The following is a 19,110-nucleotide window of genomic DNA, read 5'->3' as shown; positions in this document are numbered from 1 at the left end:
AATTGGAATGTAGATTTGATTTCATGAATCTTACCAAACATGTTTATTTTCACTGCAAATTATAAATTCTTTATTCAATGCTTTGGATTTTTAAGTCTAATATGGTCATATTATGATTAGTTACTAATAACTTTAACTCATTGTTATTAGAATCTAAGTTATTTTTCTCATATTTTGACTCAAATTTTAATTTTATGAACTAATAATTAAAATATAATAAATTTTGATTATAAATTTAAATAAGAATTATACTTAAATATTTGTAGACAAGTAAAAATATAAATTTATATTATAAAGTTAAATATATTTCTAAATTTAATTACTTTATACATCGCATGTACAAATTATAATCAGTTTTATATTTTATTAAATAACTAAAACTTATTAATTATATAGAAATACAATCTGGTTGAACTAAATGCAACATAGTAACAATTTATATTCTAATAATTGAACTTAGTAGTAAATAAAATGTTAAAATATTCATGAAATTTTTTTCAACAAGAAGAAAAAAGTAACTTACTTGGTAAGGATTGTGCACCTATGTTATCAGTTCGATTTGCAAACGGGAAGTTTAATTTTTTATTGAGATTCATATTAAATATATCTTAACTCGCAATTAATAAGTTCAAACTTTCCATATTAATTAAGTTGGAAATATGTATATCAATCACCTTAGTATTTTGGTTCAATCAAAAAGATTTAAAAGATAAGTAATATAAGTAATAAATTAAATTTTTATCCATAAATAAGTTTGATTGAGTAGCATTGTTCCTTGTAACGATCAAAGTTGGTAAGCTCAGCGGTCAACACAGTTGTCCATATACCAAGAAAATATTCAATAACCATAGATAATGAAATAGTATTGTGAGGGAGTGGTGAAAAAAACTCTCATCGATGAGTGAAATATAACATGAACTGTAAACTCATGAGTAGTGAGATGAGCCCAGGACTGTGACTGTGTGCTTATTGAATAATGAGCTAACAACTCAAAAGCAGTGACTTAGTTAAGGAAACTTATTAGAGTCATAATGAAATATTCATAGGACAATTGTTATTACTTACAAATCAAAATCTGAGTGATATATCAATAATTAATATAAAATTTAAGTGAAACTAAGTGGAGATTCGAATTAACTGATGTTGAAGAATCAACACATGAGTTGTGGTTATGGTAAAATATAATTTGAATCCATAACTAGTTGATTATTCATAAAATATGTTGAAACGTAATAATTAACTGAACATATAAATGTAAAATATTGTTTCGGTACACGTCACAATAGTGATATTAAATTGAAGTAAACTTTACATACTAAATATGACCTCAAAATAATATAGATCAAATTTTTTATTTGTTTAATGTATTTAGATTACTGCAATATTATTTATGTTTGTTTAACTAAGTACTCTATATTTTTTATTTTCTCTCTTATTTATAAGAAAAATGCAAATGATTTTTTTATGCAAATATTTGTGTGTATCACCTTCTAAAATGTTCTTATAAAATTGAAAGGGAAACTAAGGCAATAAATTTTTAATTATAACAATTTTAGTAAAAATTTGAAAGTTATTATATGAATTTTAATTATTATATGTCAATTTTATTTGTAATTAAAACAAAAATAAAATAAATAAATAATTTTAAATATTAAGATATGTAATTTATCTATTTTATTTGTTATTCTATCAATACCTATCGGATGCAAACCTTAAACATTATAAATGTTTTACTACTTATTCACTTTTAATTTTATTATTAACTTTTGACTCGTGTAAGTACGAGAATTTATGTTGATTTCATCTTCATGATACCATTCATATATGAACATTTAATTATCAATAATGATTATACTACTAAAAAAATATATCAATAATAGTTATAAGCTCAATTATATAATTTTATTGGTATACAAAGAATCTCTTTTCTTGCATTCATTAGAATTCATAGAATATAAAATTAAAATTAAGAAATTAGTAATTAAATTATAAGATAATAACAGTTTACATCGTATACAAATTAATTTATTTTAAATAAATAATATGATTTGTTTTAGTTTTAAAAATGAATTATTTTAATCACTAATATAAACCTCACATTATATTAGTAGTACTTTTGGTTAAAAAATTATCAATAGATAATAAATAAATTTTGATCGTAGCTTATAAAATTTGAGTATTTTATAAAATTAATCTAATTGCAAAGATAATTAATAAAGAAAAATCTTAAAAGAAAATTTTAATTTTATTGCACAATTATAGAGATAATAAAAATAATATATTTAATTATAAAATTTAAATAATAAGTCATCCCAAACAAATTATATAACACTATTTTGAAAGAAATCAAGTCTAAGACAATCAAAACTCCCAAATAAAAAGTTCAGAAACCTCCATATAAGTTATCATAGGTCGGCCCAATACCCATTACAACCCAAACCCGAAACCGCTCTACAAACCAGAAAACAGAAATCAGAAACCCCCGATTTTTTCTCCATCCTTCACCGTAATGGATTCCTTGCTAGCAAGCTACGCCTCCTCAGACGACGACGACGACGAGCGGCAACCACAACAACAACATCACGCAGCTTCCTTCTCGTCCAAACAAACTGAACAGTCGTCGTCTTCTTCTTATTCAAAGTTTTCTTCTTTTTCATCGGTCGATGAAGGTAACTCCGCGCCGGTCTCTGTATCAAAAGCTTCTTCTTTATTCTTTTCTCTTCCCCAACCTAAACAGATCCCTCAAGTCCCCAAACACCCAGTTGATGGTGGTAGACGGAAAGATGATCTGAAACCCTCGTCTGAACCCAACTCGTCTTCTCTTTTTTCGCGTCTTCCCCTGCCTAAATCTCGAAAACCCGAAGAATCCATTTTCGATTCGTCGTCTTTAGGCCCCACCCCAAAAAGGGTCGTTCAATTCAGGCCTCCCATTAGTCTTACCCCAGTTAAATCCATCGAGGATGAGGACGAGGAAGATGATGGAGAAAAGGAGAGAAAGAGGCGCAAACAATCGGAATCTCAGGCTCAGCATTCCTCTGTGAAGTCCTTCCTCTCCAGCATTCCGGCCCCGAGGAATTCCGGCACTTTAGGTGTTCTGCAGTCTTCAGGTTCGGGTCGAAGATCCATTGTTGAAACGGAAGCACCCCCGGCGAGTTCCGGTGGTTCTGGAGATGACAATGAACCGAGTACCAATCAAAATGTTGAGAATTTTGTCACCTACGAGTCAGGTAACAACCAAAGTGCCATGAACTATGCGCAACATGAGGAGGTTGTGGAACACAGTTCAGTAAACTATGAGTATTATGGACTGGGTGTTGGTCAATATCCGGCTAGTAATGAGAACTACGGTGCTTATGGGAGCTATGACCAAAACGTTGGGATTAGTGGTGATGCTTCAGGTTATGGAAGCTATGAGAATTATGGTGCTTATGCGAGTTATGATAATCAATATGGGAATACATGGGAAGATGGTTCTGGAACAACAATGGTGCCCGAGGCAAAGGAGATGGCTGAGAGTGCGGTGAAGGTGCCCGGCAAGAGAGGGAAGAACGAAGTTCCGACAGAGATTGTTGAGGTGAAGCAGGATGAATTAATGAAGAACCGGCCGAGAGAGGATCAAATGAAGTTGACCGGGATTGCTTTTGGCCCTTCTTATCAGGTATCAGAGTTGGGAATTAAATTCTTTAGCTTTGTGATTTTTGTGTTTAATAATATAAGCTCCAGTGCAATGTCATGCAGGTTTTACGTTTTTGATATCTGGTTTACTTTCATGCTGAATTCTGGTTTATTTGCAATGTGATGCAAGGAATAGTGTTGTTAAAAGGAAGAGTTTAAGAGATGAGATAGTTCCAAAGCTGTAGTTAGATGTTTCCCTGGGGCGGCTGGAAGCTTTCTCCCTTGAGGAAAGGTACTTTGAAAAATATTAGGGGCCTGCGGGTAATGAGGCAGCCAATTATGTTTTACAATGAATGGGTATGAACTGTTGGCAAGGGGATTAATCTTCATGAGTTGGACAGTTAACTCTAGGGGGTAATATTGATAAGTGGTGATTTTCCTGATGTAGGAGTGAGAATGAGTAGGTTTTCTATCTTGCATAATTTCAGGAACTTATCTGTTTCTTATAGTAAAAAATGTCCTAGGTCAGAAACCTCATAGAGCTCTTTCTCCTGACTTCTGATTAATTCATTGTCATAATTCCATGAGCAATTGCCACTTTTTTCTCCATTTTTTTTAGACTTGTATTTTGTGGAGTGTGACATTTACTTTCTTGTTTTGGTCACGCACTAGCCTAGTGCTTTTTATCTCTCTACCTTATGGTGTACAAGGAATACCAAGGAGTATATGGTGTTGTCAAGAGGCACTATTTTACTGGTTTGTCGATCATGTGATTGGCACAAAATGTTAGGACTTTCTAATTTCATTTTCAACCATATCACATTATATGGGACAAGCAATTTTGTTTGCTTTGCATGAGGCTTAATCCATGGTTTTTCCTAAAGGATATATTTAGTGTTTAACATTTAGGATTTGTTTGCATTTTACTTTCTCATTAAGGGAAATAATTGGTTATTGAGATTGTAAATTCCAATCATAGTGGTTAGGGTTTAAAGGGTAAGGGATTTTCTCATTATGTGGGAATATTAAAATACCTTAAACAAGGTTGGAAGAAGTTATTTCTCCTCGACCATTTGGTTTGGTGGGAATAGGATGAATTCTTGTTTTGACATGATGGTACAATGGAAAATCCATACGGATCTCTCCTTCATAGCTAGATGAGGAGGCCTTAGTTTACACTTCTCTCTATTTGAAATTATCAAAGTTTGATTCAACTTAAGGCTATGTTTGGAACAAAACATTTTTTTGGAATTCATTTAGAAATTCATATCTAGTTAATTAGTTGAATGAAAATCATATATAAAATGATAAAACTTGAGCTTGTAGAATCAAAGTGAAATTGGAACAATGTGTTCCATATTTCATCAAATTTGTCATCTTTCTAATAAAACTTTTGTCCCTCCTAGTTGAATTGTGCAAAAATCGGAATAAAATTTTACAAAAATTATTGATTTGTTCCAAAGATACCCTTGAAATGAATGTAATTAAAATTGAGGTCACAATCTTCCTTTCCTCTCTTCTTGTAACACTCTATGAACAATGGCAGGAATGATAGGAATTGGTTTTTTTAAATCCCTATGAAATGCTATCTCTAGTTGCCAGAATGTGATCTAGATAGAGTAGTGAATTAAAATGCATTGAATGTCTTTTCTCACTGTTTTCATATTATGGTTTTTGTTATATATTCATCTTGCGGAGGGTCTGTACTAGAGAGAGAGCAAGAGTGGGAGAGAGATTAACTGATTGAGGAAGGAGGAAGGGAGGGAGGAGGACAGGAAGAGAAAAGGGATAATATGAAAACCATATGAGGTTAGGATTTGGTGACAAATGGAGAAGATGGATTAAAACATGCATTACAACTGCTTCCTATGCTGTTTTGATTAATGGGGGGCCATCTATTTTCTTCTAGGCTTCAAGAGACCTAGGGCAAGGGGACCTGTTATCCCCACTCCTCTTTATTGTGGTAATGGAAGCTCTTTTTTTTAAAATAAAAAGTGTAAAGTATTATTCACAAGGGACCAAAGATTGGGATACCACCTATGTACAAAACCTCTACAATGAAGTTAGAGCATTAATGACATCCCCAAAATCTTCATTGTTAATGATGTCATGACCAAGCACAATTGACCCAAACAAATGTATCTATCTATCAATTAATCTATTAGAACTACTCTCTATGCTATCAAAAGCCCTTCTATTCGGCTCTTTACAAATGATCCAAAAAAGGGTCAAAGGGATAAGGTTAACAATGTTTTTTTTTACATATAAATCATCCCAAGCCCAAATCTCCCCCTCTCCCCCCCCCCCCAGCCCTCCAACCGAACCCGAAATAATCCAATTGATACCTAACAACCCATAAATCTTGCACCAAAGGTTATAAGCAATAGGACACCACAGCAGTAGGTGATTGCAAGTTTCCTCAGTCTTGAAACAGCAATAGCAACCATTTACAATAATCGTGCCTTTACTTTTTAACCTGTCCAAAGTAAAGATTTTTTCCCAGCATGCCTCCCATGCAAAAATAGCGATGCGTGAAGGAATCTTAGTCTTCCAAATCAGCTTAGTAGGGAATAATCTTCTGTTTTCAGTACCCATCTCATTTAAGAACTTATAGTATGAAGTGATCGAAAATATTCCATTTTTTTCCAGATTCCATACCATCTGGTCATCACTATGTGACACCTGCACAGATTCAAGAGTAGACATCAAGTCTTCAAACTATTCAACCTCCCAATCATTCAAATTCCTCATAGTATTAATTAACCATACCGTGTTCCCGTTAATTACTCTGTAAGCCTCCAAAATAGTCATATCTTTGGATTGAGCGATATTATAAATTCTGGAAAATCTCCTCAGTAATCTGCCATCCCCAACTCAATCTTCCTCCGAAAAATTTATCTTGTTACCTCTGCCAACCTTTCACTTTAAGCACTGATTAAACAATTGCCACTGCGTTAGAATTTTCTTCCACAATCCCCACCCATGAGGGATAGGAAATCTGCCACCACTTCTTGTAGTCATATGCTCACCCCATCTAGCTTTAACAATCCTTCTCCACATTCTATTTTCTTCCCTCCAGAACCTCCAAAGTCATTTGCCTTGAAGAGGTTCATTCAATTTAACCAAGGACCGAATACCCAAACCCCCCATATTGAAGAGGAGCTTTAATGTCATTTCAATTAACCAAATGATATTTTTGATCATTAATACCATCGCCCCACAAAAATCTACACCGGATGCTTTCCAATTTTTTGCCACCTTCACCTGGATAGTAATTGTAGATAAGTAATATATTGGAAGATTGACCAACGTGCTTTTAATTAAGGTTAATTTCCCTCCTTTTAGACAGAAAATCCCTCTTCCACCCCGCAAGTCTCCTTTCATATATATTAATGACCGGCTCCCACATACTTTGATATTTATATTTTGCCCCCAAGAGAACCTCTAAGTACTTAAAAGAGAATTTAATTTCTCTGCACCCCAAAATTTCTGCATAAGCCCTAGCCACACCACTGCCACTAATTCTGGCTATTTCGGATTTGTTGAGATTAATTTTGAGCCTCGATACCGCTTGAAAACATAATGATATACATATTAAATGTAGCAGATTCTTTAAGTCTGGTTGGCAGAATATAAGATTGTCGTCAGCAAAAAATAGATGGGTCACATCTATTTTGTTTTCACCCCTACCCACCGATACACCCCTCAAAAACTGCAGATTATTCGCCCTACTCAAAAGGCCATTAAAAGATTACATAACGCAGATGAAAAGAAGAGGAGAGAGAGAGGATCCCCTTGTCTTAAACCTCTTGTCGCCTTGAAAAATTTAGAAGGACCCCCATTTATTAGTACAACAAAAGATGTAGTAGTAATGCATGTTTTCATCCACTTCCTCCATTTTGACCCAAAACCCATTCTATCAAGCAAATAATCAACAAAAGTCTAGTTAATATAGTCATAAGCCTTCTCCAAATCTAGCTTGCAAACCAAACCGTCCCTCTTATTGATAAAAAGATTATCAACCATTTCATTTGCAGCCATCACCGCATCAAAAATTTGTCTTCCTTCAATAAAAGCATGTTGGCAATCCCCCAGTAACCTCCCCCAACATCTTAGAAAGCCTTCTAGTCAAAACTTTTGCAATTAATTTATAGATACATCTCATTAAGCTTATAGGTCTAAAATCTTTAAACTCATTAGCCCCATTCCTTTTAGGTATGAGTGTAATAAAGGTAGAGTTTAAAGATTTCACACATTTATCCGAGAAGTACAATTCTTTGAATATACACATAATGTGATCTTTCAATAAGTACCAAAAAACTTGAAGAAACCTCAAATTAAAGCCATCCGGTCCAGGAGCCTTGTTACCATTGCATGATTTTAAACCATCAAACACCTCCTCCTCGGTGAATTCAGCTTCAAGCATTTTACTACTCATTTCTGAAATTCTATTAAATGGCAAACCATTCAAATTGGGACGAACCTCCATGTCTTCTTTGTATAGATTGAGAAAATATCCTTTTGGCAGCCTCCCTCAACTCGGTATTGCCCTGAACCTTCTTACCATCACACCAAACCTCTTCTATGTAATTCCCTCGGCGTCTACAAAAGGCCAAAGCATGGAAATATCTAGCGTTCCTATACTCCTCCTCCAACCATTTCTCCTTGGATCTTTGCATCCATACAGACTCTTCATCTTTCAAATGAGAAGCCAATCTAAGCGTCAGTTTGCCTCTCCTTCTTCTTTCATCATCATTTAAGCCCTTTGACCCCTCTTTCGCATCCAGATCATTAATCTCAGCCATGACAGTCTCAAAGTCTGTTTTTTCCTCACCCAAGACCTCTTTAGTCCAAGTCTTAATTTCGTTTTTCAGGACTTTAAGTTAGTTTATATGCAAATCTGTAACTTGCAAAACCTTAAGCTTCTGTGTTCAGCCAAATTTTTTCCACCAGCTGTCTAAAATTTGTCTTCCCCAGCCATTTATTATCCAAACGAAATGGGATAGGATCCCATTGGATCCACTCAGCTTCAATGCAAATAGGGTAATGATCCGAGGTAGGTCGGGGTAAAATTTTGTGACAAATGCCAGCAAGGTCCACCAACATATTTGAAGATATAAAAAATCTGTCTATTCTCGACCTACTTTGTTGATTGGACTTGATGTCCACTGCCCATTTGATAAAGGCAGATCAATAACACCAACCCTATCCATCATCTCCTTAAATTCATTTGCCTCCTTTATGGAGAAATTGTTTCCACTTCTCTTAAGTCTTCTCATAGTCATGTTAAAATCTCCCCCAATGACCTGGCTTACCATCCCATTTAGCTCTACACATCTCCAACTCCTTCCATAGCAGAGCTTTCTCCTCTTTGTTGCCCCTGCAGTAAACATCCAACTAAAATCCTCACGCCTGTTTTTAATTATGCAGGAAATGTGCAGTCCCCTTTTAAAACATCCACACACTGCACATGATTATCCTACCACAAAATAACCATACCCCTAGCAGCACCTTTAGCTGGAATAACCTGCCACCCCTTATCCTTCACACTCCACAAGCTTTTAACAATTCCACTGTCACACATTTCTAGTTTTGTTTCTTGCAAGCACACAACAATAGGTTTCCATTTCTTAAAGCATCCCCGGATTATTAGTCTTTTGCCTTTATCATTGACACCAAGAACATTCCAAGAAATTACCTTTCCAATCATTGACAAATCATCTTAACCCCGCCTATATCCCTGCTGCCCTTCCTTTTGCTTTCATAGTTTATTGAAGACTCCAATCTTTTTAACTCTCTTGGAGTGCTACCGGGCTGTTTTCTTTTTTCTTTACTAACCCTCCCTTTCATCTTCATGAGGTTTTTCTTTTTTCTATTTAGGAGAAAAAAAGAAAGGTCAAGTGTTCCATACCTTCCAGTGAGACATCCATCTTTTTGCTGAATTTCTGTATATTATTGACAACCCACTGAGAACAGTAATCCATTTCTCTTTCTGTGATTTTCACATCTTCCAGGCTAAGTTGAATGATTTCTTCATTTTCAGATTCATAAACGGAATTGAGCGCCTGGGCTTCTTCGTCCAACAAGACCATTGCCATGTTCGAAGCTTTCTCCTCTTCGCTCTGTGAATCTACCGGAACTATACCATCACTAACGAAGCCATTCGTAGAAGAAAAGACTGAACAAAGCCCATCATCTTCTCCATCACTTTGTTTCTCTAGTATCTTTGTTCCTTCGCAGTCCTTCTCTTCCACTTCCTTTTCCGCGCCCTCGAACCCTAACTTTTTCTCCTCTTCTATTCTTTTTCCTTCTCTTTTTTCTTCCAGTGAGGCGTTTAATGTGGTTTTAATCCCCAAATTTTCACCTCGGATTGGGTTAAAACCCAAACCCCGACCTGGGCTGGAGGTAAAGCCTTCATCTTTCTTCGGGCTAGCAATCCATTTGTCTTTTTCTTTCCAGGTGAGCCTGATTGTCTTACCTGGCCCAAATTTCAAATTTTGAATCTGGCCCTTATTCCTTGCAGAAAAAGCCCCATTAGGCCCAAGATTCCCTTCGTTACTATCTTTTTGGGTGCCCAATAGGTTCTGGCCAACCTGCTTCAAATTGTCACTGATTTGCCTCTGTCGTACCCGCTTCACCTTTTCTCCATCATTTTACAGCGCCGCCGCATAATTTGATCTTTGCAATGTGGGCATGGAAAGGAAATCTTCCACAGTTGCTTCACCTTACTCTGTTTCACCATTGGACTTCTCTATTTCCTCTTATCCTTTTCAGTTACTGAACTAAGGAATTTCACTGGCCTATCCGCAAGTTCATAGCTAGCAACCATCAATTTCCACCATCCATTCCTTTGAAATCCTCCTGGAAAGAAAATCCCCTTTGTATTTCGACTCCATTGCACTGTTAGTGCCAGATATTCTCTCCTTCTATTTGTCCCAAATGAAAGCCATAACTCGTAATTCCTCTTCACCAGGTGTTTAGCCCGACCTTTTTCTCCACCAGAACTCATCAAGAGCTTCTTAGAACCACTCGAACTCATCTTTCTCTTGAAAGATCGAGCGTCGAAAGCCACACCCATTCTCCGTGATTTGAAGACCGCCCCCCCTTTTCCCATCGTATACCAAGTCGATAGATTTATTCTCAATCGCTAAAAATCTTATTCCGAACATACTCATGTCTTATCTTGCACTGCGGTCGGTCTAATCGGCCGACCGGACTTCCAACAGTTTGGAACAGGTAGAGAGAAAACTAGAGAGAGAGACTTATCATAGCTAAAATTCTCCCAACCCTTATTACATGCACAACAATCTATGCAGTCATACATGCATGTATGTCCATTATGCAATATTTCGGATTCTTCAGTCATATAGCACCAAGAATGTGGTAATGGAAGCTCTTAACAGAATGTTAGTGAAAACAAGGGGGTACAATCTTTTCCGGGGCTTGAGCGTGGGCAAGAGTGATGATAGAGAGCAGAGGAGACATCTTTTTCGCTGACGATGTATTATTATTCTGTGAACTTGAGAAGAAAGCGTTGTTGAGCATAAGATGTGTCCTTATGGGCTTTCAGGTGGTCTTTGGGCTTAATATTAACCTCTCAAAATCAGAACTAGTCGGACTCAGAGGGAAGGAAGAGCAGGGGCTGGCTAGAGTTCTGTGATGTAACGAGACTAAATTGCCTATTAAATATTTGGAGTTGCCTTTGGGGGCTAATTATAAGGATTCTAAGACCTGGGAGCCGGTGGTAAATAGATTTGAGCAGAGACTTGCTGGGTGGAAAGAGAGCTTACTGTCAAAAGATGGTAGACCTACTCTTGTAAAGACCACCTTATGTAATTTACTTATTTATTTCTTATCTGTCCTGACCATCTGAAGCAGTGTTGCAAGAAATTGAAGTCCATTCAATGCAGATTTTTAAGGGGTGATGTGGAGAACCAAAGAGATTTTCATTTGGTTGCTTGGAATGAATTGAAGAAACCTGTATCTCATGGTGGGTTGGGAATACATTCATTGACTGAATTTTTTTTTGAGATAAAAAACAAGTATCTTAAGTATATGGCACCAAGGCGGTGCTGCCTCTATACAAAATATTTATATGTTAGTTAAAATATCAAAAACCTTCCCAAAATCATTCTTCCATATACATCATGATCCAAAATTAGAGCCCCAAAAGTATGTAGCCACCTATCTCTAATTCTACCAAAATTCCTCACACAACCATTAAACACTCTATTTTTTCTCTCTTTCCACACCACCCAAACAATAGTTAAAGGAATGAGTTTCACAATTTTTGATTTTTTGCCAATCCCATCCCAAGCCCAAAGTTAATTTTTCACCACACTCCCAATCACCCAATTGATACCTAGTAAATTATACACCGTATTGCATAACCTATAAGTCACCGAACATAAAAAAAGGAGATGGTTGCATGATTCAGCTGCCTCCATGCATAAATAACAACCATTAATTATAATGTGGCCTATTCTCATCAGCTTGTCAATGGTGAGGATGCATTGTTGACCCGCTTCGCAGGCCAAAAAAGCAATTCTCGGTGGCACCTTCACTTTCCAAATCTGCAAATCGTTGACTGAAATGAATGCAGTCTTACAAGGAAAATGGCTATGGCGGTTCATGAATGAGGAGAATGCTTTCTGGAGAAGAGTCATTGCTTCAAAATTTGGGGTGGAGGAGAGAGGTTGGCTCACCAATGGGACTATGCGGTCTCACAAGAAAAGTTTATGGAAAAAGATTGAAGATGGTAAGGAGAGGTTCTTAAAATATATTTGCTGGAGTAAGGGAAGGGGCTACAGAATCAGATTGTGGGAAGATCAGTGGATTGAAGGCGGTTTGCTTAAAGATCAATTTCTGCAGATTTATGATATTGCCCAGAATAAGGGAGTGCAGGTCTGTGATTGTTTTGTGAGGGAGGTCGATGATGGTGAGATTTGGCAGGTATTGGTGTATAGAAATCTGAATGATTGGGAGTTGAATGAGTATGAGAAGTTAATGAGAGCTTTATCTATTGTTTCTCCTGGCAACAATGATGATACACCTCGCTGGACACTCACGGAAAATGAGTCTTTCACAGTTAAATCCTGCTATAAAGGGCTCTTACAGAGCGCGGACAATGGTGGTACATTCCCATATAAACAAATATGGAAGGTCAAAGTTCGAACTCGGATCTCTTTTTTGCTTGGGAAGCTAGTAGGGAGTATATCCTAATTATTGATAAACTAAGGAGGGGACTGTTTCTGGTTAATGCGTGCTATTTGTGCAAGCAGGATGAGGAGAGCTGCAATCATCTATTATTGTGGTGCCATAAGGTGTACTTGTTATGGACCATGATGTATAATCTGCTTGGGATAAGTGGAGTGATGGCTAGATCGGTTAGGGAAGAGTTATGGGCTTGGGAATACCTGAAAGACAGATGTATTTTTGCTGACCAGATTCCAATTACCCTCATCTGGACTGTTTGGAAGGAAATGAATAGAAAGGCATTTGATGACATTGATGATGTGAAGGGTTTTAATGTTCTTAAAAATAGATGAATTAGGACCGTAGAATTTTTGTTGATGGGTCATTCTCTTATGTTTTTTGAGGCTTTTAGAATCTTCTCGTGCGGAGGATTGAGCTGTAAATAACTGTATATGGATTGCACTCCTTGGTGCTCATAGTAATACACATTTACACTTTTTATTTCAAAAAGAAAAGGAAGAGAGAAGGGATAAGAAGGAGCAGAAGGTAGAAGAGGGGTGAAGTGGTTGGCCAGAAAAAGGACAGAAAGATGACAATGCAGAGGAGAAAAATTCTGATGATTGACAGGAAATCGTTTGATGTGGTTTGTGAAGGGTGAAACTCTGAAGGGATGAGAATAAGTGAAAATGGAAGGTGATTTAGAATTTTCATCCTACTAGAGGAAGCGCATGTAGAACTGTTGATGGACTCTTCAGAAGATTTTTGTTGGAGGAAAGGAGGAAAGACGTGGGGTAAGAACAGGGCCGGGAGAAATCATAAGCTATGGTGGCTCTATGAAGGAATTGTAGTGGAAGATACCTTGTTCTGACTGAAGAGAAAAGGAAGACGATTAAGCACATCCTCATTCCGGAAGGAGTAAAAGCTGGGGGTGGTGGAATATGATGAGAGTTGTATTCGAGTTGGCAGAGAGGTTAATTATAAATTCGGATAAAACTCGAAAGGAGTTGGTGATTCTGGTTGGCCACGCAAAGGAAGGGGAGAACCAACTCTGAGAAAAGAATGCTTTCAGTGCCCACATTGCCAAGCAGATATCTGGTTTGCGGTGGAGGTGACTGGTGAAAAGACGTACGAAGAGGCGGTCAAATGCAGAGGAGTTGAGGTGAGTTGGCAGGGCAGATGCAACCCAAGAAGGAAACAGACCAGGCCAAATTTGAATTGGAAAGAATGGGAGTCGAGGGGCTTTTTTCCAAAATGCAAATCACGGAGGTCGTTTTGGAAAAAATAGAATTGTTGAGCCAATTGTTAACAAGCTTGGGAGTAGGGGGAAGCTGGGCCGAGTAAGGGCCGAAAATTCACATGGGCAGAAAAGGGTAAATGGGTGGAGAGAGCTGGACCAATTAAGGAGACGAGGAGAAGAAGAAGAAGCCCGAAGTTTAAATGGGTTTGGAGGCCTGTGATAAAAAAAACCCGACCTAGAATAACCACCCTACCCAGGCAGAACCCTCGCGAGCAAATAGGAGCTCAGAGAAGAAGGGTTCTGCATGAAGGAGGAGGAAAGGAAAGAAGAAAAAGAGGGAATGCTCGGGGCAAGATAGAAGGGTCGCGATTGGAAGGAGCTGCTAGAGAATGACCCATGATCTTAAATGCAGGCAAAGATTTGGAAGAAGTGATGAAGAGTGATGTTTCAGAGAATGGGAATGATTCAGAGAAAGGGAGAGAGTTGGCGATTGTTGTTGTTGAGGAGGAGGAGAATGCTGCATTGTTCTTAGGGAAACAATCAATAGAAGTTTAGGGAGGAGGCAAACAAGGGGAGCTTGAAGAGAGGGAAGGGGGAGAAATTTCTATTCTGCTTGGATGATGAGAAATATACAAAGAGTTAGTAGAATGTTGGGAGTTACTTTTGATGGAATAGAATGCCAGGTGCAGGAATCATTTGTGGAAATAAAGAGGAGGGAGAAGAATAAGGCAAAGGAAACCATGGCCAGTGAAAAAAAGAAATAGGGAGGGAGGTCTGAGGGAGTTGAGATTGCAAACAAGCATAAGCTATGGTTTTAGGAGGAAGAATGACAAGAATTTTGGGGGGGGGGGGGGGGGGGGAACGGGGAGAATGTGTTAATGTTTGGGAAAATTATATATTGCAATATTAGGGGGATAACCGATAGGAAGAAAAGGCAACTTATACGTAGGTGTATAAACAGATGGGTGCCAGATGTTGTATGTCTATAAGAGTCCAAAATGGAGATAGTTAATGGGAGAGTAACTCGGATCTTGTGGAGAGTGAAAGCAGTGGGTTGGAATCTCTTACTTGCTAAAGGGGCAACTAGAGGAATTGTTGTCATGTGGAAGAAGGAGAAGGCCAAGTGTAAAGAGGTTTTGATGAGAGAGACCACCATTTTCCTACCTGTTTGTAAATAGTTAGGGGGAGGGAATGGCTTTTTACTAGGGTTTACTGCAGGGGTACTAGCAGTGAAAAGGAGATGTTGTGGAGGGAGTTGGAGGAGAATAAGAGGAAATAGGAAAGGAGGTGGGCTGTGGGAGGAGACTTTAATATGGTCTTGACAAGTAATGAACAATCCAGGGATCTTTTCTTAAGAGTTTCCGCCAGGGAGTTTAAAGAAGCTCTGGAAAATATGGACCTAGTTGACTTACCTCTGATGGGAGGTAAATGAACATGTACTAATCAAGGAAACAGACCATTGTGTTCTAGAATTGACTGGTTTCTTGGATCATCTTATTACCTTCTTCAACTTGCAGGTTTGTGTCAGAAGATGCTATCTAGGCCCATCTCAAATAATTTCCCTATTTGCATGATATTTGATGGGATCCATTGGGGCCCTGTACTTTTCCGTTTGGATAACAAGTGACTAAAAATGGATAGTTTCATATGCATGATTGAGAAAATATGGAAGGACACAAAAGTGCAGCGAGTTTCAGGGTTACAACTATATTGAAAACCTGAAAACTAATATTAAGAAGCGGAAGAAGGAGGGATTTAAAGAAAATGAGAGAACTAATGGTTTTTGCAGGAACTTGATGTGATGGACAAGAAAGATGGTGAGGAGGGGTTAACTCAGGAAGGAGTCAAAAGACAGATTGGAATGGAGATTGTTGACAAATTACAAATGGATGAGGTTTCCTGGAGATAGAAGGCTAGAGAAAGATGGATCAAAGAGGGCAGCAAGAACACTAAATTTTTCCATTTTCTAGCCATCTACAGAAGAAGACACAATTATGTGGAAGAACTGAAGATAGAAGAGAGAAGTATTCAGGTTAATGAGAGCCTGTGGGAAGAGTTAAAGCCTTTTATCAGAAGTTATATGAAGAGGATTTCAAGAGAAGACCGAAGCTTGATGGGCTACTGTTTAAGGAACTAGATGACTTCAGTGAGATTGAAATTGAGAAGGAGTTATCTGAAGAAGAGATATGAGATGGTCTAAGGGATTGCAATAGTGATAAAGCACTAGGTTTTGATGGATTTAATATGAGATTTTGTTAGGAAATGGCTGTAGTGGAAAAAAGAAAAAAAAAAAAAAAAAGAGATGAGTTTCACAGAACGGCTCCTTGCAGTGAAGCAGCCTAACCCTTCATCTCTGAATCAGCCCAACTGTTCATCTTCTTCCTCCATCCGACGCCATTTACAGTTGAAACATCACTTTGGCAACAATAACAATGATTGGAAGGAGTTTTATGTACCAGTTAGTGTATATAAATAAATGATTGTAAAGCTAAAGAAAGCATGTAATTTTTCGACATGAATCTCAAATAATATCTCTCTCTTGATCTATTACTTTCTTTCTCTTTTCTTCTCTGCTATCTTTCTCTTTTTCCCTTTATTTCTCTCTCCAACAGCTTCTTTCTCTCTGTACGGTCTGTTTCTCTCTCTAAAACCAGTCTCTCTCTCTCTCTTTAAAATAACCTCCCTTTCTCATCTCTGTATACTCCTCTCTCTCTCTCAAAATCTCTTCTTCTCTCTTCCCTGACACCTCTTCTCTCTTTCAAAAATCTTATTTTTTCTTTTCTGAAATCCCCATTCTGTCCTCTATATTTTTTTAATTTCAGAATCTACCCCAGCCTTTTAAATTTCTCGAAAATACCCACAAATAATTAAACTCTATATTTTTCCAAATTCTTGTTTTGGTGAATCTCATGTCAAAGACAAGTCCTGACAGATTTCTATAAGAGTTTTGGCCTATTGTTAAAGATGACTTGTTTGATGTATTTAAGGAGTTACATGCAGCCAAGACTTTTGTAAAATTCTTGAACTCTACTTTCTTGATGATCATAGCAAAGTTGGATGAGGTAAAAAGTATTAAGGATTGAGACCAATCAGTTTGGTGGGATGCATTTACAAGATATTGTTGAATTTAAGATGTGTACTCTTATACTTTCAAGCAGTTTGTGGTTTGAATATTAATCTAAATTAGTTTGAAATGGTGGGGTTTGGGGATAGAAGGGATGATGAAAGGTTAGCAGAGCTACTGGGCTGTAGATCGGTGAAATTACCTATCAAATATCTTGGCATTCCATTGGGATCTAAATATAGGGAAGAAAGAACATGGGATCTAGTTATTGAGATGTTCGAGAAAAGACTGGTAGGGTGAAAGAGGAATTTTCTTGTCTGGCAAAGAAGTTTGAGTCCATTCAGTGCCATTTCCTGTGGGAAGATGATGAAGGGATAAGGAGGTACCATTTGGTGAAGTAGGAAAAGGTGAAGCTACCCTTAGGGAGAGAGAGGGGTTTAGGAGTGAGATTTTTAATTGAAATGAATATGGTGTTGCAAGGTAAATGGGTTTGGAGATACATGAGGGATGAGGATAACATACGGAAGAGGGTTGTAGAAGCTTAGTGGGGGTGGGGCTATCCGAGATTTGGGTAGACCTTTCGGTTTGGGGCTGTGGAAGAGTATATGTCTGGGAAGTCATTATATTCATGAGTGTACCAATTGGAAGGTGAATAGAGGGAATAAGGTTCTCTTCTGGCATGATAGCTGGATCGGGAGGGGTGGCCTAAAGGATCAATTTCCACAGATTTTCACCATTGCTCAATTGAAAAACATTTTTGTGGAGGAGGCTTATGTAGGAGGTGACTAGTTAATGTAACAAGAAACCTCAACGACTGGAGATTGATGAATATGAATCTTTATTACAATTATTATTCACATTCCAGTTGAATGATAATGGGGATCAGCTTGTGTGGAAACTGAAGAAGAAAGGTTTATTCATGGTGAAATTTGTGTATGACCATTTGACTAAAAATGGTGAAGTGGAGAGCAAATATTTCTTGCTAAGCAGGTTTGAAAGACGAAGACACCACTAAGAGTTGCTTTTTCTGCTTGGAAAACGATTAGAGAATGCATTCTGACTATGGACAAGTTGATGAGGAGGGAGAGAATATTGGTGAATAGATATTACCTTTGCAAGAATGCAGCCAAATCACGTAACCATATTTTGTTATGGTGCCCAGTGGCTTATAATTTGTGGACTATGGTGTATGATTTGTTAAGGATCAACTGGGTTATTTCGGGATTGCTTAGGGAAAAGATTTGGGCTTGGGAAGACATGTAAAAAGAAAAAAATTGTAAATCTCATTCATTCGACTATTTTTTGAATGACACGAAAAGAGAAAAATTGTAGGGCTTTTGAAGGGATGGAAATGGAGATTTGTAAAATCAGGGACTGTTGGTTTCATTATTTTGAGTCTCTTTTCTTAAGTAACGACATGTATAAGGTAAAGGATTTTAGATATATAGTTGACATTCTTGTATATGGGTGGTGCTCCTTGGTACCGTTATTCTTTAATGTACTTTTCTACTTTTTTATTTCTTAAAAAAGTTATATACTCATCTTCATGCGTACTTTTTGTAGCCCACTTCAACCAAGGGGAAGCCATCTAAGCTTCATAAAAGAAAGCATCAGATTGGTTCTTTATATTATGATATGAAGCAGAAGGAGATGGAATTAGCAGAGCGACGGGCCAGGGGCTTCCTCAGCAAAGCTGAAACACAAGCAAAGTATGGATGGTGATCTCAATTTGAATTTCTCTCTCTATTTTTTGTCCTCTTATAACTAGCATTAGAGAAAAGCAGACAGCTGATAGAGCAGAAGTTTGTGTAAATTATTGTGCCTTATCCTAAGATTTCATAGTTTGTTTTCATGGAAAAGTGTGGATATGTTTATTTTTGAGAGGTGGATTTTACTTGCTTGCATCAACTTCCTTCGATTTGTCACTATATGTTTCATTAACCTATGGGATCTTTTTTTGGGGGTCGGAGATGGGTGGTGGGGGGAAGAGTTGATGATG

General features: G+C 37.3%; 1 protein-coding gene across 2 annotated transcripts; it reads left to right on the top strand.

Moving 5' to 3' along the window:
• The first annotated feature begins 2,417 nt into the window (after positions 1–2,417).
• On the top strand, positions 2,418–19,019 carry LOC110806817 (mitotic checkpoint protein PRCC-carboxy-term protein). 2 transcript variants are annotated; one of them, XR_015813040.1, is made up of 3 exons: positions 2,418–3,658; positions 3,806–3,907; positions 18,675–18,891. XR_015813040.1 is itself a non-coding variant. In XM_088206853.1 (2 exons), the coding sequence occupies exons 1-2, from the start codon at positions 2,510–2,512 to the stop codon at positions 18,831–18,833; spliced, it is 1,308 nt and encodes a 435-aa protein (XP_088062979.1). In that variant the 5' UTR covers positions 2,420–2,509; the 3' UTR covers positions 18,834–19,019. The 2 variants fall into 2 exon arrangements, 1 of the variants encoding a protein (XP_088062979.1); XM_088206853.1 differs by lacking the exon at positions 3,806–3,907 and having other exon boundaries at positions 2,420–3,658; positions 18,675–19,019.
• Positions 19,020–19,110: the final 91 nt, after the last annotated feature.

Source organism: Carica papaya, chromosome 7 (genome assembly GCF_054855325.1).
Source record: "Carica papaya isolate Zhongbai chromosome 7, ASM5485532v1, whole genome shotgun sequence".
In the NCBI taxonomy this organism is placed as follows: domain Eukaryota; kingdom Viridiplantae; phylum Streptophyta; class Magnoliopsida; order Brassicales; family Caricaceae; genus Carica; species Carica papaya.
Note: the sequence above shows the minus strand (reverse complement) of the source record. Positions and strands in the feature narration are given on the sequence as shown.

Coding starts and splice junctions, on each gene's coding strand:
- LOC110806817 (XM_088206853.1), top strand. CDS start 2,510: ATGGATTCCTTGCTAGCAAGCTACGCCTCCTCAGACGACGACGACGAC. Junction 3,659..18,674: donor CTTTTGGCCCTTCTTATCAG/GTATCAGAGTTG, acceptor TACTTTTTGTAG/CCCACTTCAACCAAGGGGAA.